The sequence below is a fragment of the Lepidochelys olivacea genome (assembly GCF_965140295.1).
Source record: "Lepidochelys olivacea isolate rLepOli2 genome assembly, chromosome: 18".
Lineage (NCBI taxonomy): Eukaryota > Metazoa > Chordata > Testudines > Cheloniidae > Lepidochelys > Lepidochelys olivacea.
The window spans coordinates 22165001-22188914 of NC_140428.1; the positions used below are offsets into that span (position 1 = coordinate 22165001).

At 40.6% G+C, this 23914-nt stretch overlaps 1 protein-coding gene across 5 annotated transcripts in view; it reads right to left on the reverse strand.

The window, feature by feature from the left end:
• LOC311532879 (uncharacterized protein C1orf159-like) overlaps positions 1-22764 on the reverse strand; it is a 60315-nt gene extending 37551 nt beyond the window's left edge. Inside the window, exons 1-9 of one of the 5 annotated variants that reach the window (XM_084651807.1) lie at positions 22677-22764; positions 20600-20726; positions 13354-13444; positions 10921-10996; positions 8724-8828; positions 7748-7813; positions 5106-5240; positions 645-670; positions 123-153 (exon numbers count right to left, since the gene is read on the reverse strand). In XM_084651807.1, the coding sequence (XP_084507933.1) occupies positions 123-153; positions 645-670; positions 5106-5240; positions 7748-7813; positions 8724-8828; positions 10921-10996; positions 13354-13425 (511 nt within the window). In that variant the 5' untranslated portion in view covers positions 13426-13444; positions 20600-20726; positions 22677-22764. Of the gene's footprint in view, positions 1-122; positions 154-644; positions 671-5105; positions 5241-7747; positions 7814-8723; positions 8829-9786; positions 9930-10920; positions 10997-13353; positions 13445-13605; positions 13764-20599; positions 20727-22676 lie in introns of those variants that run through there. The other 4 variants (XM_084651804.1, XM_084651803.1, XM_084651806.1 and 1 more) reach the window with 4 other exon arrangements.
• Between the last annotated feature and the right edge of the window lie 1150 nt (positions 22765-23914).

Sequence of the window (23914 nt, forward strand, 5' to 3'; positions counted from 1 at the left end):
TTTCTTAACTACAAGCTAACAAGGGGAAAGAAAAAAAAAAAAAGCTACCAGAGCAAGTTGTTGGAGGTGAAAATATTCACAATAAAGTTTAAAGATCCCTCAAACATGGAACAGATCCTTACCTGAAGAAGTAGGTGGAGGTATCATTGATGCCTGCAGAACAGAATAAGGGCCAAGTAAAATATAAAAGATCTTTGCATTTTCTAATATTACAGAAATTAGAAGTGGACACTAAGGTTACAATTATTTTTAATAAGCAAAATGTCCGCACTTGTGCTAAAAGAATAAAATGTAAAAAATATATTTTCTCATTATTAAGGCTGTGTTTACTTTTGCATTTTTCTCAGGACAACAAACTTGTGAGACTCGCTTTATTTTATTAGTTAATTCTGCTTCCAATTTCTCATATACCAGTACAATGCTGCAAAGTTTGGGCGATAGAAACTGCAGGGGAATATCTGGTTTTAAATGGTTCTGATTGAAATTTTAAAAGTACTTCAGGGACAGTTCTTTTTAGTTTAGGTTTTGTAACAGTTTCATTTCTACAAAATGGTAGATTTGGGCCAAAAATTTGACCGGACAGTATCCCTATAAATAATTAACACTATTTGTTTATATCCCTTAGAAGGAATGATTTTACTTACTGTTTCACTGGGCTGCAGAACTGATGCTAAGGGGGAAGGAGAGAGGCCGTTATTGTTCTAGAAGGTTGGAACTGTTTGCTTCAATTGCTTATGTATAGAAGAAATTCTTCACAATGAACAATCTGATAGGCCCAATATCCCAACCAACACTCGAGGGAGAATTCTCCCTCCATTGCTTCGAAGGAGACATCAGTACAAGAGTATTTTGAAATCAGAGCACGTTGCCCAGAAGATGCTTTTGTGCATTAAGGACATAGGATTCTCAAGCTCTCCAGGAAACAGTTACTTCTACAGGGTTAAATCAGTTCTTATTTTGCTCCCTGAGGAGGCCACCGGAGCATCACTTTGCCTTGAAGGAGCTGCCATGGAAGGAAAGCAGTAGAAGCTAGCTGTCAGTGTGTGAAGGCAGCAAATGATGTGGAGAGAGAAGGATATAGGAGTCAGAAGCAGCAGAAGAAACTGGGAGATACTAACCTTTACTGACAACAAAGCAAATAGCCAGCCAAAATGAAATTCAGCCTGGCAGAAGTCCTAAGAGATTCCCTCCAGTGGGCTCTTAACTCTTCTCCCTCAGATAAAAACCTCAGTTTCAACATTGTGACATGTTAGGACAAAAGAGAACTAGTAGCACAAAAAGTGGAAATTCTAGTCTAAATGTTGTTAAACAGCACAAGTTTGGTGACCTGCCAGATTAGATGTCACAGTATGATAGCTCTTGACCCACTTATAAACACCCAAAGGGAGACCTGTGGTACCTAAACCTATTGAAAGAAACTTGTAAGAACAGGTTTCAATTCGTCAGTTTTCATGATACTAACAGTTTCTTTAGCACAAAATAGCTTAGCGTCTAGGTGTCTATTATTGGCACCAAATTCAATGGAACTGTGCTATGCAATTAAGTTTACGTGTGTCACTTTGATCTCATGTTCCTCCTTGCTTGTGTATTGCTCTTATTTACTGATTTGTGTTGAGACTGTCTTGTTTTGAATTGGCTCTGTTAGAAGCTAAATGGAGGTGAGGGGGTATCCAGCTGATCAGTGGATGGATCTGACTAAGAGTAGCTCATTGTTAATCTGGTAGAATCTCTTAAATGGCAGCTATTACATGTGGGGTTGGCAGAGAAGGGGTCGGGACAAGTAGAGAAATATAGATACATTTCTATATTATTTCAAAATTTACTGTGCAGAAGTCAGATACACCATATTTACACACTTGCTCTCTGACCAGGAAAGGTTAGGGTGCAATAATGTACGCAGAATTGTTTTACAAAGATTCTGCAACTGAAGAGAGAGTGTGAAAAATCTAGCTGACTCCATAAAAATTACATATTGGACAAAATTTATACCTGGTATAATTCTACTGGCTTTCATGAGTTACCACAGGGATGAATTCAACTCATTAGATTATAGTTACACAGCTGCATTTCAGATTTACATTTCTTTCCAATATCGTTCTACAAAAGCAGAAACTAAGGTGGGTGGGGGAGAGTTCACAATACGATGAAAGAATTCTGGTCATAAAACAGGTCATTCCTCTGTTTCTGGAGATCCCAAATAACCCCATGTGAAACACAGAAGCAAGTGTAGTGGTTAGAGCAGAGGAATAACCAGGAATCTTTTGACAGGTTTCAGAGCAGCAGCCGTGTTAGTCTGTATTTGCAAAAAGAAAAGGAGTACTTGTGGCACCTTAGAGACTAACCAATTTATTTGAGCATAAGCTTTCATGAGCTACAGCTCACTTCATCGGATGCATTCAGTGGACAATACAGAGGAGAGATTTATATACACAGAGAACATGAAACAATGGGTGTTACTATACACACTGCAACCAGAGTGATAAGGTAAGGTGAGCTATTACCAGCAGGAGAGCGGGGCGGGCGGGGGGTGGGGAATGAATGCATCTGATGAAGTGAGCTGTAGCTCACGAAAGCTTATGCTCAAATACATTTGTTAGTTTCTAAGGTGCCACAAGTCCTCCTTGTTCTTTTTCAGGAATCTTTAGTTCTCTTCCTAATTCTGCTGTTGCCACCTCTTCTTGGGTAAATCCCTTGTCCTTCTGTGGATCAGTTTCCCTATCTGTAAAACTCATATAGGACAACAGTGTTGTGGGGCTTAATAAAACTTTCCAAAGTGTTTGGAGCGCCTTGGATGAAAAATATTATTGTCAAATGCTACAAAAATGCTTCCTGTCCACATAGCATGAGTGTGTACCCCAGATATAGATCATGAGTTTGTACCCCAGATATAGACCATTTAGTACCATCTAGTGTGAAGGGCTGGATTGCTGGACCCTTTGACACCACAAAATAATTTAACTGGTGTTAGTCACTGACGCTGCACAAGAAGCATTCATGCAAAAACGAAACTGAAAATAGATAAATTCTGTATTGCCACAAAAACCATACAGAGTATGCAGAGGAAGTGTTTACTCAGGGCATATGAACATAAGAATGACCATACTGGGTGTGATGCACTCTGTATGATTTTATAAAAGTACGCTGATGAGTGTGAATATAATGTAACTAAAATATGCTTCATGCAAAAGGTCTCTTTTAAGGTATCATGACAAAGCTTATAATCTACTGAGTGTGGTCATCCTGTTTGTATAAATGCATCACTCTTGTATCTGAAACTAGAAATATGAAAAATAACTTTGAGGGCCTATTGTAGTTATGCAAAGTGTGGGCCATTAATGGTGGTTTGGAATCTTGATGGCTCCCATCAACCAGAACAATTGACTGCTCTGTTCGCAGGCAGGCCTTCCTGTGAGTCAGGCTGGGAGCAATGAAGGCCTGGGGTCTCACAGGAAATGTGACCATATCACCTGGTACTGAAATCCATCTTAATTCTGGTGCTTTTCCATTTAGAGGGTGGGGCGGGGGGCACCCAGAGAGACAAAGGATTCCTGCCTTGTACCAAAGCCATATAACAAAGGAGACGGCCATCATGAGGAATCCCCTAGCTACCACCTGAGCTGGAACAAGGGCTGTACCAGGGGAAAGGATTGTGCCCAGACTAGGAAGGTGTCCAGTCTGTGAGAGGTTTCAGAGTAGCAGCCGTGTTAGTCTGTATCTGCAAAAAGAAAAGGAGTACTTGTGGCACCTTAGAGACTAACAAATTTATTGGTTAGTCTCTAAGGTGCCACAAGTACTCCTTTTCTTTTTGCAGTCTGTGAAAGAAATTTATTGAAACATCTCTAATGGTGAGATTTTATCTGTATTCAGTTTTTATTACTGTACTAGATGTAGACTTGCGTGTTTTATTTTATTTTGCTTGGTAATTCACCTTGTTCTGTCTGTTACTACTTGGAGCCACTTAAATCCTACTTTCTGTATTTAATAAAATCACTTTTTACTTATTAATTAAATCAGAGTATGTATTAATATTTAATACTTTTAAAACTGCTCTATGGTCTTTTTAATTTTAAGTGCCAGCAATCTGGTTCCATTCTGGTTTATGTGGAGCCCATCCTTCCTGTACAGGCTCCCACTTTCCCAAAAGTTTCCCCAGTTCCTAATAAATCTTAACCCCCTCCTTCCTACACCATTGTCTCATCCACGCATTGAGATCCTTCAGTTCTGCCTGTCTAACTCGCCCTGCAAGTGGGACTGGAAGCATTTCAGAGAGTGCTACAATAGAGGTCCTGGACTTCAATCTCTTACCTAGCAGCCAAAATTTGGCCTCCAGGACCTCTCTGCTATCCTTCCCTATGTCATTGGTACCTACATGTACCATGACCACCGGCTCCTCCCCCGCACTACACATAAATCTATCTAGAACCCATACCCTTCATCATTTTTGTTGCCCTTCTCTGTACTTCTTCCATTTCTAATAGATCTTTTTTGAGAAGGGTCAACCAGAACTGCATGCAGTGTTCAGTGTATGGGCATAACATGGATTTATAGAGTGATATTATGATATTTATGGTCTTATCTATCCCTTTCCTAACGGTTCCTATCATTGTTAGCTTTTTTGATGGCCACTGCACATTGAGCGGATGTTTCCAGAGAACTAACCACGACTCCAAGCTCTCTTTCTTAAGAGCTAATTTAGACCCCATTATTTTGTATGTATAGTTGGGATTAGGTTTTCCAATGTGCATTACTTTGCATTTACCATCATTGAATTTCATCTGCCATTTTTGTAGCCCAGTCACCCAGTTTTGTGAGATCCCTTTGTAACTGTTCGCAATCTGCTTTGGACTTAACTATCTTGAGTAATTTTGTATCATCTGCAAATGTTCCCACTTCACTGTTTACCGCTTTTTCCAGTTCATTTACACATATGTAGGACTGCACTGGTCCCAATACAGAAGTGCATAGAACAGATTACAATATGTATATTAAAAATAATGTGGAACATGGAACTCTAAAACATATGGAAAAGGTTTTGGCCTTCTCTCAAATTTCCAGCTAAACTGTAAATAAATGATGAAACAGAGAATGACTAAGAAACACTTTACCTTTGTTTCTTCTGTAGAACATATTTGGAAGTTTATTGGCACGTTTGAGGTAGAAGAATGAAGCCACAGACAGTATCAGGAATAAACTGATGAAGAATGTCCCTAAAATGAGAGAGGCGGCCACTTCTGGGCCCCCTGTGAAACCAGAAGAAATAGCCTATTATTTACTAGAAACCCTTATGATACAAGGGGCAAAGGGATTTATTCTCCCATCAGTGCTATAGAGAATACAGAATAAACTTCCTTACATTTAGATGAGAGAAGAACATTCCTTTTGTGTATCAAAATATCAGACAGAAAACCTCATCAAAATTGTCAGGAAAAATCCTCCAACACTAATTTTGCTGTGTTTTAGTCTCTACCTACACTATTTTAATTCTATGTTTTCCTCAAGATAGCCACAGATTTTTGTGCCAAGTGTTTCCTTCTTTATCCTTTTCAAACTTGGTGTTGCCAGGCATTGAACAAAAGTGGATTAGTAACCAAAATAATAAGAACGCTTAAAGTAAAGTTAAATTGCCCAATACAGGATGGAGTCAGGCCATTGGTCATTAAATCCGGTATTCTGCCTTCAAAATGGCCTATTTGTAATGCCTCAAAGGGAAGTTAGACACTAGCAAAAAAATTTCTCCAAAATATTTGCTCAATTTGCTTAACATATTTTGTTTAAGGTCATGATCACATGAGGTGGCCTAGATTTATTTTATGAAGCAAAGGAATGCTGAAATTCTTCTGTTCAGGACAGAGAACGAGCAGATACACCACATCTCTGGTATTTACAGTAAATGGAATACAAAGACTTTACCTCAGTTTAAATTCTGGCTTCATTCTGTTTTTAATTTGCTTCATTCAGGATCAGGGACAAAAGATGTTTAATGAGATTTTGAACACTTGGCATAGTGAAATTTTTAGTATAACACTACATAGGTTGTCTTAAGTTCCCAAAGCTATTCCCTAGATCTTGCAATTCCTTTTTTTTTTTTTAAAGCTATATATTAGTCCTCAGTTTCCCTGGGCAGAATAGCTCCTCTTCTTTACCATGTGGGTACAAGTTTCACGGGGCCGGTTGCAAAGGCGATTTACCTCTGTTACATCACATGTAGTACAAAAGGAAATAAGCAGCATTTGTTTTATACTCATCATAAACTAGAACTTGATTGAGAAACCAGGAATCATGAGGCTCCTATCAATACCTGTTTCAGCTTACTCACATCCAAGAGCCCCCACTCCCCTTCTGTGCAGGTCATAAGATAACACAACTGGGCCTCTCTGGAGGGTTCTGCCAGAGAAGTACAGGGATACAATAGCAAGTGGTGCTGCAGGTCAAGATTTACGTGCACTGGCAGAGCTGTCTCAGAGGCGCTTTTATAGCGTCCAACTGTACATGAATCTTGTTTATGACTATACTATTTACCCTCTCACTTCAAGAGCATTCACATTATATGCCATCATGTGCCAGCAATGCCCCTCTGCCATGTACATTGGCCAAACTGGACAGTCTCTACGCAAAAGAATAAATGGACACAAATCAGACATCAGGAATCATAACATTCAAAAACTGGTAGGAGAACACTTCAACTTCTCTGGCCACTCAGTAACAGACTTAAAGGTGGCAATTTTGCAACAGAAAAGCTTCAGAAACAGACTCCAACGAGAAACTGCTGAGCTTGAATTAATATGCAAACTAGATGCCATTAACTTGGGTTTGAATAAAGACTGGGACTGGCTGGGTCATTACACATATTGAATCTATTTCCCCATGTTAAGTATCCTCACACCTTCTTGTCAACTGTCTAAATGGGCCATCTTGATTATCACTACGAAAGTTTTTTTCCCCTGCTGATAATAGCTCATCTTAATTAATTAGCTTCTTACGCCACCTTTTCATGTTCTCTGTATCTGTGTGTATGTATGGATATATACATCTTCTTACTAGATGTTCCATTCTATGCATCTGATGAAGTGGGCTGTAGCCCATGAAAGCTTATGCTCAAATAAATTTGTTAGTCTCTAAGGTGCCACAAGTACTCCTGTTCTTTTCACATTAAGTAGTTATACTAGATACTGTTCACCGAGTCACCTTGTCTGGGATCCTACCTCCAGTAGTGGTCCATACTTCAGCAATCTAATTATTTTCAATTCATATTTGCTTGCAGTACAAGTGAAACAATACATGTAAGGAGTCAAGTTGAAGTGACTGGTGCAGTTTACAACCAGCTCCAGAAACAAAAAGTTTCAAGCCCTAGAAGAGCCAGTCAAACTCATCAGGTATCAGATCTAATTAGAATTGACAACTGGCATACCAAAAAGATCCCACAACACTTGTTGCAGCATCAGGTTTAAAAATCAGCTGGCAAGTAACTGGCATAACTGTTTCTCTCTGAGCAAACTGCTTCATGACCAAACACCATCCTGCAAAAGAAGTGGTTATCTCAAAATCTGGCTTTTTAAAAAAAAAAGAATAAAACCTCCTACAGTCTGGAATAATTAAACACTCTAAAATGGCTACTATGCTTAAAAATATGGGAGAAAACATCTTACTGAGATTGTATCCAACGCTATGCTGTCAAGCAGGTACAGGTGACAACAGGAAAAGCTTTAGAGTGGCTACCCCCCAATACAAGACAATTCCATTTACTTACCTATATTCTGTAGAAAGGGGGTTACGGTACTTATATTCATTTGCAAATTCATTCCTCTGGTACCAGCTACATGGGGAAAAATGCATTTTTATGAAGCGTTAAATTCAGAGCAGATTTAGTAAAGGTTTTGAGTGACATAAGCCATCATATCATATTTGATGCCTGGTTTCTCTCATGCGATAACAGCCCCTCTACCACTTCCCAGGAGAGATAAAGAAGAGGAGTGTGATCACCCTCTTCTGGCAAAAGTGTTTATTACTGCATTGCCCTTACAGGAAGCATCTCAAGCTCTTCTGCTAATTTTGCTAAACAATTTATTAATTAAATGGAATGGACTGCTCATGGAGAACAAAAATGAGAAATGGGGCCTCTTACATATGGGATAGTGCAGTCCAGCTTCCTGAATAAAAGGGCTATTTGAGGTCTGAAGGAGTCCTCAGTATGTGCCTACGGCAAATGCCTGTTTCTGAAAATAGTGAATAAATCATTCAAGAAATTCAATGTTAATTATTTGTCTAATGCAAATTTGTTTTTGTTTTTTTTAAATATTTTGGTATTTGTTTAAATTGTGCATGTTACAGATACTGAGAGTTCTTAAAAGCCACAGAAAGATATAGTTTGGACATTGCATTTGGTTGTAAAGATCAGATATTCTACTGTGTAAACAAACAGTGTCTAAAGGAGATTTAGGAGACAAAAGATTAAAGATTACGGGATGCTGTGCCTCACACTGCTCTACAGCAGTCTTTGCTGGTTGATTTCAGGAAAGTTCTGATGGGTTTCGAAGGGTTTGTCACCCAAAGCTATTCAGGTACAGCAGGGCCTCTGAGAATGATGGAGATTTCAGAGAAGAAAAATTAGGAATGGAAATCATCAGAATCTCTTACGGGACAGTCTTGGTTGAGCTGAATGTGTACAAAAATAAAATAAATAAATAAATAAAAAATTCAGGACCAGAGGATGGCAGATGACTTACTATTTCTACAATCGGTCAGATTGTAAGTTGACACAACAGGAGTGGTTTCATTCTTGCATTTAATGCAACTGCTACTCCCATCCTCATTCCACTCTCTGTAACAACCTGCACAAGAACAAAATGTACACTGAGCTTGAAATGGCATGAGAAATGTCAGGAACATCCTTCTAGTCTCCAGAATCAAGCATCTGAGAACACAGGCTTCCTGCATGGAATGTCTCTTGCTTACTATCATACTACACCAAAAAAAAAAGAGCTTTAATTTCTAATGTGCCTGCTGCAACAAGGAAACAAGGTGTTATCCCACATATAAAGGACATTAAGGAGAAATCAGTTATAAGCAAGCACATGCTAGGAGGTTATTTTCATGTAGCTCCATTCACCATTTAGTTTTTTAAATTATGAAAAATAGGAAAATTGTACCAATCCCCCCATGCCATCCCTTAAAAACTACCAGAAAAGAAGGAACCTCCCTGCTTATATTTTTCCTGCACCCTCCGGGTCCCCATGCTGCTAAAGTAAGATTTAAGACTATGTCTGTGTATGATATCACAAGTTAAGGTAGAGAGAGAGGCATAAAGATGCTAAGAACCAGTAAAGGAGCTCCTGAATCAGGATATATTGGACTCAACCCAGTCAGTCACTTGATGGCTAGTAACGAACAATATGAAGGTGGCCCATAATACAGTATTTTTCTATTGCCCAAACTTCTTTGGTATTGTACAGTTTGCATCAATTTAGAAGGACTCAATTCTGTTTAAACTATTCCATGACAGGTAAGTGGGGTCTTTTATATCAGCCATCCTACCACAGGGTTGAAAACTGATTAAAACTTGTGTCTTGACTGATGTCTTCTGTCTCTCATTTTATGTTTAAATGCACAAGTTTCTATCTTTGATAAGATAGGAAAAAAAGTTAAGGCACGTCTTCAACACCAATTTTATTTAATAGAATAAAGCAGTAGTGGCTTCATTCTGTGTGTCTTATGACTTAGGAGCCTGATTATTAGAAGGATATTCCTGCTAGATCATGCTACAGTCTAGATACTAAAGCGAAAACTCACTATGTAGGCTAAAATCCAGTCCTCCACAGCCTTTGGCCAAACTGGGATCAATTATTCCATAAAGCACACTATTAGTAGAGCACTGATTGGAAAACAGCTCTGCTGGTAGGTTTTCCTCCGAGGGAAGCTGCACATTTGATGCCCTTAGTAATAAATTACACCTGACAGTTATTTTAAACACAAAACATACCCACTGTAAGGGCAAAGCATTTCTATAGTAAAGAAGAAGAAAGCAACGAAGTACTTTATCTGACACCAAATATTCAGATAGTTTAACATTTTATAGCATGATGCAAAAAGATATGAATCTATAAGACTTATGGACAACAGTTTGTGCCACATCTCAGATCATTTAAGAACAGAAATGAATGTAATAATCATGTAATGTTTAAGTAACTGAGCAGCAAAACATTTAGCTTAGAAAAATAACGAACCTTAAGATACCTTTTAATATCTAATGTGAAGAAAAGACAGAACCCACGGTTTTAGTCATAAGAAAGAAAAAATGTGATTTTCAATTCTTTAGTTCTTCAGAGAATCAGTAATATTGAAGCCTATATGTTCTCTTACTGATCTTGAATCTAGAAGAGTTTGGTTATTTTTTTAAAGCTTTCCACTTCACCTTAAACAAAGGTGGGTTTTTACAAACGTTAGATCATCTTTTCTCCTGGCATTGTTGGAGAATGATAAAAGGAGGTAGGAAATCAACTAATATTTCTCTGAAAGTCTGCTTTAAGTGGCACAAAAGGGAACCCACATCATTTCCTGGCAATAAGAGATAGTACATTTGCATCATATTAGCCAAGGCTTAAGTCTTTCTTCCTTCCCCCTTAGCTGTATATTACTGTATTTTTGCATCACATGTGTTTGTAAATATTAATTTATAGTACACCTAGCATCATACCACTTTATGCTATGTGAAAACTGAAAAACAAGTTCAGCAATGCCAGGCTACTATCCTCCCCATGTGAGCATACAGTTTCCATGAGAGTTACACGTGTTCATACAGAGAACATTCCTCAAGATGCATGTGTACAGTAAGTTTTCTTTCCGTCCCTAATTAATTAGCTTCTGTGATTTGCCACTGGCTACCAAAAAATGCTCTGGGAAATTTCTCTTGGACAAAGACACTACCTGGACTGCACTGGTTAGTGACTGGACAGGTGCTGTTAGCATCCAATACATCCATACAGCATTCTGGCTGTGAAACCTAAAAAGAAAACATTACAGCACATTTCCCACAGCTCTTGGCTTTATTAAAAACACAGCTCAATCTTACCCAATACATACTAATGAAAAAGGAACAAATTACAGTATCAATGAACACTTCATTGTCAATTTTTAATAATCAGCAGTAGAGGATACAGAACAGGTTGGATTACATCAATGAGATCATTTTGACCAGTCAGCAACTGCCCAAATTAGGGCTTTGCGAACAAATGTAAAAGAAGGTACATGTCCGTGTTGATTTTGGATGGGACCTCATAGAACCACTTTGTAAAAGCACTTGCCAACTTTTCTAGAACAATGTACAGTTCATCTCCTTGGACTGAATCTCACTCTCCTGAGGTAAAACCCTGGAGAAGGCAATTTCAGCGTGGTTGCCGTAACAGATTTTCCCTAATCATTGTCTTTGCCCCTTACAGAACAGGCCATAGGACCACTCAAAAAGCTGCAGATTCCAGGGGGGCAGGAGGCCAGGATCATCCATGGTGAGGGTCTGTGCTTCAGAGCAGCTCTGACTCCTGGTGGCCCCAGGGACTCCCCTGGGACACAGCTGTCCCAGAAACCCTCTGCGAAAGAGAATCCTCACCAGAAAGGGGGCTCCATAGTAAATGTGCGGGACGATGCATGTCTACCTTATCTCACTTAGTCCTCATTGCTTTCGCTTGTACAGATCTTAGACTAGCAGAGAGAGCACTCTGTGGGATCTAGGGGGACTGCTGCAGAGGCAGCTAAGCTAGGTCTCCTCTGTGCACAGATCGGAGGGTCCTCATTCCTCCCCCATACTCCAAAGTGAGGATAAGGCTGATTTTTTATTAAACTTCACATTTGCATTGGAGTTTTCTAATTTCATAGAGCACCTTTAGAAAAGGGAGCTTTGCGTTAATATTGTAGGTGAAAAACATAATGCATGTCAGAATCATGGTAAAAGCTAATCTCATGTGAAACAGCGCACTGACTAAAACTGCTCTCTTTTTGATGTTTATATGCAGTGACAGGAGAACTCCGTTATAAAAAAATAAACTCTCTCAATGTTAGGATGTCAGTACTATAAAGTGAAAGCACTCCTTAGCGCACTTCATATTCATGTAAACAAGCCAAATACCAGATGCCAAATTTTAAAAATAAAAATGTGTGGTTTTGCAAGACAGATAGTAGTATCATAACTCCTCCCTTATAGAAAAGCCATTCTTTCTCTGGATATTCATGTTGCAATGCAGGAGAGTGTCATTTAAGCTACACAATTTCTTCCTCATAGGGCTAAAAAAAAATGTTCTGAAACAATATGGGCTAGTGGACTGAGCACAGAGCTGGGAGCCAGGAACTTTGCAGCTGTATTAAATCTGATTTTTTTCTCAAAAATACCAAGCTGTTCAAGTCTCAAAACTCTCAGATGCACTGAGCTTGGTGAAAAGTAGCACAAGATCAGGCTAGTATCCAAGCATATGACTAAAGGGTCAAAGTCAGTCTAAGCCAACCCAGCATAGTATTTGTTATTACATGTAGTCATCAATTAATCAAGCAAGTGATGAGGTTCAAGGATATCAGGAAGAGTGTATGATTCATCCCTGACCTGGTTGAGATAATCACACTTGTAATGACTGCGGCAGACTTCAAGTTAGTGGAGTGTGGGAGGGGAAGTCAGGGAACAGGAAAGAACCAGAAAGGCTCACAGTCAATGAGAAAATAGGCAGCTTGGTACATACAAAGGCTTGTAGGTCAAACTGTCCTGGAGACAGGTTATAAATTTCTGCTGATTCACTGTGCAATAGGCAGCAGCAGTTTCCTGTAAGCTCGGGCAGCTTTTTAAAGCTGATTTTAGGTTTCCATATTTTGGGCTACTTTTGTAGTGCCAAGCAGCTAGAAAGATTAAAAGCTTTTCAAATCATGATTATCTATGTTTTTCAGAGTGTGATCAGCTGCATGTCTTCTAGCCAGTGGGTTTGTGTCAGGGTGGGGGGGGCAAAGCTTTGACAGGCAGTCTTCAGAGCAAGTTCCCCTCACTAGTTGCCAAATTGTCTAGACAGAGTATCCAATCAATACTGCAATACTGAGCGCTAGATCTTCATTCCTGTTGGGAATGATTTGCTCCGTCTACCTATCACATTGATCATTGGCAGCAAACGCTGCTTGGAGAAAGGAAAAGCTGATATTAGTGTTTACAGGCAAGTTCTGGGTGTGCTGCTTTTCCTGTGATCAGAAAATCTTCTATAAACAGCATTTTAAGGGGGAAAACCCCCACTTCCTTCCTAAGAGAATTTAGCATATAAACAGGCAATTTTAACTCCATTTCATTCATAGCAGAATGAAACTTCATGCAGAGCTATGACATATAATACATACCAAACTTTCAGTGGATTTGCTTGTAACTTCAGCTATGAGTCTAGTTAGGAGAAGGACATATGACATTGCCATGCCCAGGAATGAGAAATGTCTAAATAAAAAGAGAGAGAATGGAACACTATATTAAGGACAAAGAAGGTAGAATCTCTCTCTCTCTCTCTGTCTGCATCCAAAACAAACTTCTGCTGAAATGTTAATTTTAACTGAACACAAAGGCTTTTACATTCAGCATCTCACAGGAGAAAGACTTACCTTGTTTAAAGGTACAAATTTGAGACACTCAGAATTTTCACTTCAGCTGCAGAGGGGCAGGTTTCTGGTTATGGCAGACTGTGTGGTTGCTAGGAAACAAGGAGCCTTATCAGTCTGTTCCAAACAGTGCTATGCAGAGACTATTCCACACCCATGATCTAAAAATCAATGGGATTGTAATACGAACAGTTACTGCCTGGCACCATCACTGATAAACCTGCCCACAACAAAAACCGACTCCTCTGGCTGCAGCACTGAACTGCAAAAGGATTGGTATCAGGATACAGAGTAACAGCTCTTCAGAAAGTTAATGCCATAGTTATTCTCCCCAGAACAGAGACCTGAAGTCTTAATAAAGTTTGCAAGTTAAGATGCAACATTACTGAATTCAAACAGAAGTTTAGCTAGTCAGGATTTCTGGCTGCAATAATTTAAAATTAGATTATTTTGAAACTATCTCCATATAAAGCAGAATGTAGTTTTTCAAACTATTGTTACATATATGTGTCTTCTCTTCCCCACTTTTTCCAGCCAGGCCCAAAAAGACCCCAATGGAAGTCAATCCCCTTCTCCCAGTCCTAATAAAGTTTAGCTAACCAAAAACGTAACCTCAACTCCTTGATCTGACTGTGCTGTTCAAACACTTGCTGTGTTATCACCATGTTATCGAAACACACTACAAGCTGTAGCTCACGAAAGCTCATGCTCTAATAAATTGGTTAGTCTCTAAGGTGCCACAAGTCCTCCTTTTCTTTTTGCGAATACAGACTAACACGGCTGTTACTCTGATACAAGCAATAAAGTGTGTGGTAGCCAGACCCATTTTCCTCTGAAATACTATGGAACAAAAAACAAAAAAACTTTCAAACCTTACTTACCTGCAGGGAAAGTATTTCAGAGGAAACATGAAAGACCTCCTGATTGAAGTTTAATAAGAAGAAAAAGTTAGAAATGGGGGACTGCAGGCTGAGAGCTCCAGATGAGCCTTCAGTATCATTTAATAAACCGAAAGTAGTTATTGAAGTGCTGTGGCATAAAAAGGATCCTGTGGGTGAATTTTAAAATAATTTATGATATTACCAAACTACTGAGAGTCACGGTAATGCAACGTTGACCAATTATATAAAAAAAAAAAAAAAAAAAAGGTAAAGGAACCCACATAGACCATGTTAGACAAATTTGACTTCTGTATTAAGAGAAAACATCCTTAAATCTTAACTTTCGTAAGTCTTTCTGTTAAAACCAACAGATAAACTAGTCAGACATACTTCTTGTCCCTAACTCCAAAAATTGGACCAATAGGTTTGGTGGTCTTGGCTGGAAAAGGGTCCACCCCTCACCGTGACCACTACTATAATTAGCCCCCTTCACAGCTCTTTCAAGCCTAGAGACTGAGGACTTGAATGGGCTATGGAGATCACGCTTCTCTCTTCCTCCTAGAAGAGGTCCCTCCAGCCAGGGATAATTTAAGCACACAAGCAGAGCAAATGGAGAAAAGACTACACTGCATGATACCTCGTACCTTGGACATCAAAGAATGTCAAGTCTCCAGTGAAAAAAAAAAGGAGTACTTGTGGCACCTTAGAGACTAACAAATTTATTTGAGCATAAGCTTTCGTGAGCTACAGCTCACTTCATCGGATGCATTCAGTGGAAAATACAGTGGGGAGATTTATATACACAGAGAACATGAAACAATGGGTGTTACCATACACACTGTAACCAGAGTGATCACTTAAGGTGAGTTATTACCAGCAGGAGAGTGGGGCGGGGGGAACCTTTTGTAGTGATAATCAAGGTGGGTCATTTCCAGCAGTTGACAAGAACGTCTGAGGAACTGTGGGGATTGGGGGGGGGAGCAGGGGGGTGATAAACATGGGGAAATAGTTTTACTTTGTGTAATGACCCATTCACTCCCAGTCTCTATTCAAGCCTAAGTTAATTGTATCCAGTTTGCAAATTAATTCCAATTCACCAGTCTCTCGTTGGAGTCTGCTTTTGAAGTTTTTTTGTTGAAGTATTGCAACTTTTAGGTCTGTAATCGAGTGACCAGAGAGATTGAAGTGCTCTCCAACTGGTTTTTGAATGTTCTAATTCTTGACGTCTGATTTGTGTCCATTTATTCTTTTATGAAGAGACTGTCCAGTTTGACCAACGTACATGGCAGAGGGGCATTGCTGGCACATGATGGCATATATCACATTGGTAGATGTGCAGGTGAACGAGCCTCTGATATTGTGGGCTGATGTGATTAGGCCCTATGATGGTGTTCCCTGAATAGATATGTGGACACAGTTGGCAACGGGCTTTGTTGCAAGGATAGGTTCCTGGGTTAGTGGTTCTGTTGTGTGGTGTGTGGTTGCTGGTGAGTATTTGCTTCAGGTTGGGGGGCTTTCTGTAAGCAAGGACTGGCCTGTCTCCCAAGATCTGTGAGAGTGATGGGTCATCCTTCAGGACAGGTTGTAGATCCTTGATGATGCATTGGAGAGGTTTTAGTTGGGGGCTGAAGGTGATGGCTAGTGGCGTCAATTCAACAACCTCACCAATTCCATTAGTTCAAATTTAAATTTACACACATGAATAAAGTGACACCACTGCCAAATGAGAAGCAGTCAGTTCAAGTTCATTATGTACTTGGCACTATCTGACACTGATAATTGAAGACTCCAGGAAAAGATTGAGCTCTTGATTAGATTTGCTATTACTGATGCAGATTACAGTATTTGGAGACAAAGTGTATATATCCCCCATGAACAAAATGGTTCTCCAAAATGAGACATTTATAATAGAGAATTAATGAACCTCGGGAATGATAATCACACATATCTTGCTCCTATGTTATAAAGAGCATACTGAATGCACTGCATTTGGAAGGGAGATCTTTGGGTCACCTCAAACTACACAATGGGCTATTGAAGGGAGATACTTCAGAAGAAAAAGTGCATCTGAAAGGACTGGAAAAGATTCAGATTTGGAGATTATAAAATTGGACATCTTTAGGGCAGGATGGAAACAAATTTGTAATTCACAAATAGGTCCCTAAACCACTTGTGAAAACAAGGTATATTATTCAACAGCATATTTGAAACCTCAATCGCTAGTTTTAATCAAAACCTCAATTATCAACATTCTTCTGAGATTACTTAAGGAGACAGCTTGTCTAGAGATTAGAGCATAGAAACAGGTGCCAACAAATCCTGAATGATAATATTGCCTCTGCCACTTATTTCTTGTACAGCTTTGGGCAAGACACTCAATTCCTTTCCCTCCCCAATTTACACATTTGTAAATAGAGATCACACTTACCTACCCTCATAAGGGTGTTCTGAATATTAATCTTTGTTTGGGATTATCAAAATGTAAAATGGTTATATAAATGCTAAGAATAATTCTACTTTGAGTATGTAGATGCAGCTTTGTTTCAAGTATAAAACCTTTTAATAAGACTCCATAGGATTTAGTTTAATGTCCTCTTACTGTGACAAGAGTCTAGAAATTCAATCGTACCGGTGAAAAAACAAAATAAAGTACACTAATACTATAGATGAAATGCATCCAGTGGTCATGTCTGAGTGACAAAATTCCCCTCTAGTAAGAAAATGCAATAATATAGATTACACTGGTTTTAATCACAAGACAAGGGTGAACATTTCAAAATGACCTACCTTGTGGAAAATATTCCAGTTTAAAATAGCCTATGTTTTCCATGTTTTTATAGTAAACAAAAAGTTTTAAAACCTTTGCTCGTAACTCACAGAGCAATTGACAAACAAGATCCAAAAATGTCATAACATAAAAAAAAATTGTTTGGTCTATTGCCCAGATCATTACCAAAATCAAATCCAGATTCCTTGTGGCCTTTAAGGAAGCATGTTGACTAGAATTTTCTGGTGGTAGTAGACCCGTTTCTCATTTTTAAACACTTGACTCAAAAATATATTCATCACATGGAGTACTTATAGAGCTACATACAAGGGACACAAGCACTTTAGGCCACATTTTCAGCTGCTATAAACAGGCACAGGGAGACAACACTACTCTTGATACTTTTCAAGGCAGTTCAACACTGCAATCAATTCCATATCTTTAAAAAGCTTTTGTTGACGGTGTGTATAGCTTTAATATTTTTTGAGTTTCATTAATACATCCAACTCTCAGAGACAGAATTTGTCTTATCTTCTATACCTCATGCTCCTCAAAAAGGTAAATATTGCCTCTTTGATTATATATGACTTCCATTGAGAAAATGTCCTCAGCTGTTATAGCCAGATGCTGATCAATTTTTCATCATTTTGGACTCTACACACAAATGTCTGTCAATACCTGCTTCATTAGTATACTAAAGTTAAATATCGAAGAGAGAGGAGAAAACTATTTAAATAAGTATTTTCCTGTCATCTAAATATATTTATCTTTCAGGAAAGAAAAATGTAATATCTTCCGCACAAGAAAACATCAGTAACTAGATGCTTTCAGAATGACTGGTACTTATTCTTGTTGGACACAAGTTTATGGTATAGGCTCCACACACCTCTTGTATTTCAGGGATGGAAATATATTAGAGTACTAATCAACAATGAGACAATTACATTTATGGACAGCTACTTGTTCACAGCTGCTAACGATTGTACTGAACTAGAACATCTCCCCTGCAGCTGTTCCAGCAGAAATAGGACATTGGATAAAAATGCCTTTGAATCTTTCCAGTGAATTGATCTTTCTCCCTCTCAAACTATAAAGGCATCTTTTATATTTTATTTGAACCAATATTTGCTCATAGAAATATCTATTAGCAAATAAATGCAGAAGAGTGGAAACTTGTATATATATTAAGAATACTTGATCGGATTAGGCATAGGACATTCAGTGAAGCGATGCTGGTAACATCATATATTTTGTTTAAATGAAAAATAACGCTCATGAAAGGAGTCAGACAGAATTAGAAACTCAAATTTGTTATTAATAAATCAGGTGAAACATATGAAAGTTCTTAAGCTTTGCTGCAAGTGTTTAGGTACCTTGTGCAAAGACAGCTTCTAGTAGTTCATTCTCCATGATAATCAAAGTGCAAGACAGCCAAATAGGGCACTGACTTTGATGGTAGTTTGTGCCGCGGACATCCATCCACAAGAAAATAAATCAAGACCATGTAATTAATTTTACATGGGCCTTTAGCTATCAAATACTAATGGGCTTATTACTAACACCATGGCCAGCACTTTAACTAGAGGGAAAAGTTACTGCATCCCCTATGCCAGTGGTTCCCAAACTTGGGACACCGCTTGCTCAGGGAAAGTCCCTGGCGGGCCGGGCCGGTTTGTTTAACCTGCTGCGTCCGCAGGTTCGGCCAAATCGCAGCTCCCACTGGCCATGGTTCGCCGCTGCAGGCCAGTGCAGTACCGGCTGCCGCTTCCTGCAGCCCCCATTGGCCTGGAGCAGCGAACCTTGGCCACTGGGAGCCACGATCGGCCGAACCTGCGGACACGGCAGGTAACACAAACCGGCCCGGCCCACCAGGGGCTTTCCCCGAACGAGTGGTGTCCCAAGTTTGGGAAACACTGCCCTATGCAATCAGAAATGTAATACTGTTAACTTTAGAATGACATTATAACAGGAGGAGATAGCTTATTCAGAATATAATGCATAATGAAACAAATTACAAGCAAATTAAGAAAACAGTTCTCTGGTGAGTACTACATTTGGCAGGGCTTTCACTTTCGGTTTAAAAAAAAAAAAAGGACTCACAAACTGGAGCCCAGACTAAAAGTATTTATACCGTAAGTGCCAACATCCTTTATTTTGAAAACACAGATATTACAATTAAACAGTAGTAAGGTTAAGATTCTGTCACAGGTATTTTTAGGAAAAGTCAGGGACAGGTCGCAGGCAATAAGCAAAAATTCATGGAAGCCTGTGACCAGTCCCTGACTTTTCCTAAAAATACCCGGGGGGGGAGGGGACAAGAGGGGAGGCAAACAGAGTGCTGCCGGCCTTTGCAGCTGCTCCAGCCCTCCCACTGCTCCCATGGCAGGGGCTGACCACTGCTGCTCCAGCCCCCAGGGGGCTGACCCAACCCCGGCTGCTGCTCCGGAGGGCCCAGTGCTGACCTCTGGTCAGTTGTTTGGCAGCCCCAGGGCTGACCACCGGCCAACTGTTGCAGGGGCTGGTCAGCTGTTTCAGTGGCCCTGGGGTTGACTGGGCAGCCACTGCTCTGGTAGCCCCAGCGCTGACCACCGGCTAGCTCTTCCAGCGGCCGCTGCTCTGGCTCTGTCCCAGAAGAAGTCCCGGAGGTCCCAGAAAGCCATGGAATCCATGACCTCAATGACAGAATCATATCCTTAAACGTTAGATACTTCCTATCATAAAATGCTAAAAATGAAAACTAAAACCTTAAGTTATTGTCAGCTCTGATCTCACGTGCTCGAATAGGCATAAGCTACATTCTTTACATTTTTACACAGCAGTATTTATTTGGTTCTTGTAGCCTGACAACCAGAAAATTATCCCTTTCCTGGATGCAGGGGTGCTTCTATAATTTAACGTTTATTAAAAATAACAAAACTTAATTTAAGGATAGTCATCAGTTATACTAGCTCAGGTGTATTTTTAGCAGAATCATAGGACTGGAAGGGACCTCAAGAGGTCATCTAGTCCAGTCCCCTGCACTCACGGCAGGACTAAGTATTATGAAAGAATTGTATCCACAAGTTTGTTTGCTTTTTTCCCAGATACAGGCCAAACAAAACAAAACAAGAAAGAAAAAGGAAGGGAGTGGGTGGTAAAAATTTGGTGCATACATTTCAGGTGGATTCAGTCTGTGGTTATCAGATAAAATTTCAAAATCTTATCATCTCCATTCTGCTGCCAAATGCATTTTTAGTTCTGAAGTGACCTTTAGTTGCTCATAACTGTCAGGATATCATACAGGCAAAATAAATTAGATCCCAGTTTCATAAACCACATACTTGGCAAAGGCCAAAAAATTCTCACTTACCAAATTTTTCAGAGTTTCATACTGAAGTACTGGATCTTCCACAAACACTTTTTATTCAGGAAGGAGGAATTTAACATGGTGTACTGCTAGGTTCTCATTCATACCTCAAATACATGTAGCAAGACACCTACACAGTAGAAGGACAGACAATTATTTGGGCCATGCTTATCACAATCCCTTACAAAGGAAAGCTTAAAAAAAAAAAAAAAGACGACTTGTTTTTCCAGATCCTCTTACCTGTTTTTCCTGCTCTCCTAACAAATACCCATGATAAGTTTCAGAGTAACAGCCGTGTTAGTCTGTATTCGCAAAAAGAAAAGGAGTACTTGTGGCACCTTAGAAACTAACCAATTTATTTGAGCATGAGCTTTCGTGAGCTTCATCCGATGAAGTGAGCTGTAGCTCACGAAAGCTCATGCTCAAATAAATTGGTTAGTCTCTAAGGTGCCACAAGTACTCCTTTTCTTTTTACCCATGATAAGGACAGTGCTAGTTTAGTTGGGACCGACCGAATTGACCTAAGTACATTTGAGGCCTCCTGCAAGCATTGAAACAGACCCTCATGCCATCTACAAGAGTGCAAAGTTACACTCACTTTAAGCCTTGTTTCTACTGCAAGGGAGTTACATGATTCGAACATGCGTAAAGCAGCCACTGGGTGACTCAAAACTGCCATCATTGTTCAGTCAGCCAGAAGTTTCCAATAACTGCTTCTACAATGACAATTGTTACAGATACCTTCAATGTTTGATGAGAGAAATTAATGTTGGCAGGGTTTTGTTGCCAAAGTATAGTTACATACTCCAGTTACAGGTGCTTTAGAAATGCCTTTAGATACTTACTAAGCCTGATCTTGTGCAATTAAAGAGATTAAACTGGCAAACACACTTTAAAAAGTACTTCCTGAAAACAAAACCTAAAATCCAGGACTGCCAAACTATGATCAGAAAAAAACCCCACTTTTTCAAATTAAGAATACATTACAAAAATTCTGTCATTGGAGAGAGATTCTGTACTGTCAAATCAGTCTAAAAATGTGGCATTTCCTTGTCTTGGTAGAGGTCTGGATTTTATATAATTTATTTGTAAGGATTGGGAAGAAAAGAGAGATTTCTATTTCCTTGGCTTCCCCTGACATACCAAAATGCTGCAACCACTCCCCAAGTTAAAATGTACAGTAGCTTCTTTGCCAGGGAATGTATTCTCCACACCCCCTATTTTTCTGTGGTTCACATTGCTTGCTAAATATATTACAACAAACTATTTTCTGTCTGCAGCTTTGAAACCTTTGCGCAACTTCCCCTTCCCATTGCAGGAATTTCACTAATTACTAGTGTTAAGACAGGCATTTGTTTTTAATCAAGGTTTTGGGTTTTTTTTAGAAGATCCTAAGATGTATCATTTTTGCGGTGCCTGTTTTAATGCCAAATTTTAAGTCACATTCAAACTTAGTTTACTTTTTAAGCCTTCCTCATTCTGAAGCCCAGTAAATGAAACCCAAAAACGTGAGCCTACCACCCTCAGAAAGGTGGGTGTATTGAGGGGGTTACTGGACAAGGCACTGGAGCCATTTGAATCCCAAATATCTGTCCCCCTTAAAAAAGGTGAGTATATGGGGGGGCGGGGGGTTACAAGAAGAGACACTGGGGCATTTCTCCTCCTCACGCCTCATCCCACCGAAGTAAAAAAGGGACATTAGTCATTCCCCATCCTTTTGTTGCCCCCCCAAGTATGGAAGATGGCGGGGGGGCGGCCTTCTCGCCGACTTGTCCCCCACAAAATATGGGGGCTTTGGCCTCTCCCCCAACTGCAGAGGGAGGCAGAGCCTTTGGCTCCTACCCCAGAGAATGTGGGGGGCCCGAGCCCTCATCGCCCCCGCTTTCTACACCCCAGGATGCGGGGGACCCCGAGCCCTCCCTTTCGCCCCCCACGCTGGGGCACCCGGCAGGGCCTGAGCCCCCAGAGCCCGGGACAGATGGGGGAACAACGGAGTATCGTCTGGGCGTCGGGGGGGGGCGGTTTCAAACCCTGCAGGCCCAGGAGGGGTTCAAGCCCCTCTCCACAGCCACCGCCTCACCTGAGTGAGGAACCTCCAGAGCCTCCGCCAGCAGGTTCCCTTTCGTACCCCCCGCCCTCAAGCGGCGTCCAGCCCGCTCCCTCCTGCGTGCCCCTGGGACTTGTAGTCCTGCTCTGCCTTCCCGCCCACTGGCTCTGGAGAGTCTCTCCGGGTTCGGAACTACAATACCCAGCGCCCTCCGCGCTTCCCCCACCTGTGTCCCCTCGCTCCACAGGGAACCCCGCCGCGGCGCCGCCTCGACGAGCTCCCCACTTCGGCGCGCGATGCCTCCTGGGAAATATAGTCCCTCGCCTCGGTAAGGGACGAGAAGCTCAGGGGTGCCAGGACTATAATTCCCAGAAATCGCCGCGCCGCCCAGCCATTTTGAGCGTTGCTAGGAGACAGAGACGCCCCTGGAGGAGGAGGAGGGAGCAGGTGAGGGGAAGAGTTGCTGGGTAGGGACCAGCCCCCTATGCTGGGGAACCCCACAAGCCTGGTACTGGACCTTGGTGCCACTTGGGTTGGGGAGGAGTAGGGTGGTAAGTGGGGGGGGGGCACAGAGTTGGACTCTCACTCCTCACCTCATCAAGTCAGTTACAAAATGAGTGCAAAGAAATGGGGTCCAGACAGGCGTTTTCAGGATAAATGGGTGGGAGAGAGAGGGAGATGGTCCTCCAGGATTTTTAGGGGCTGTCCCCATTGTGTAGGGAGCTCCCTCAAATGCTCAGAAGTTACGCAAGTGTCTTGACACCACCTGGTTGTGCCATGACATCTGCATCGCAACCCTCCTGAGCACCCTGATTTCAAGGAAAGATGTGTGAACTCTGGGATGAAGCTTATTTCCAAAAGGATGACACCCACCCTGCAGAGTTTATTTACACAGACCTACCGTGGTATCCGTGTCTGATCCTTCGACTGATTATTGCTGAAATATGAGACAAGGGGCATTCTCGCTTGACATACTGGACCTGGAGTCAAAATGGTCTGGCAAGGTGGCACTATTCTTTGGAGACTGCCATTTTGTGCTCCAGAACCTAAGTTGTCACTTAAAAAAAAACCCTCTAGATCTTATGAATGCAAAGGGAAATTAAAATGTGATCCAAGTGTAAACAGAAATGGTACCTGCAGACAGACTACAACCATTATCTCTGAGACATGTGAACATCTCAATGTGATATTAACTCTGACACATGATACATTACATGACAAAACTTAACTATTTCACTGCTGATGTAAGCCAGCAAGAAGAAGGACAATCA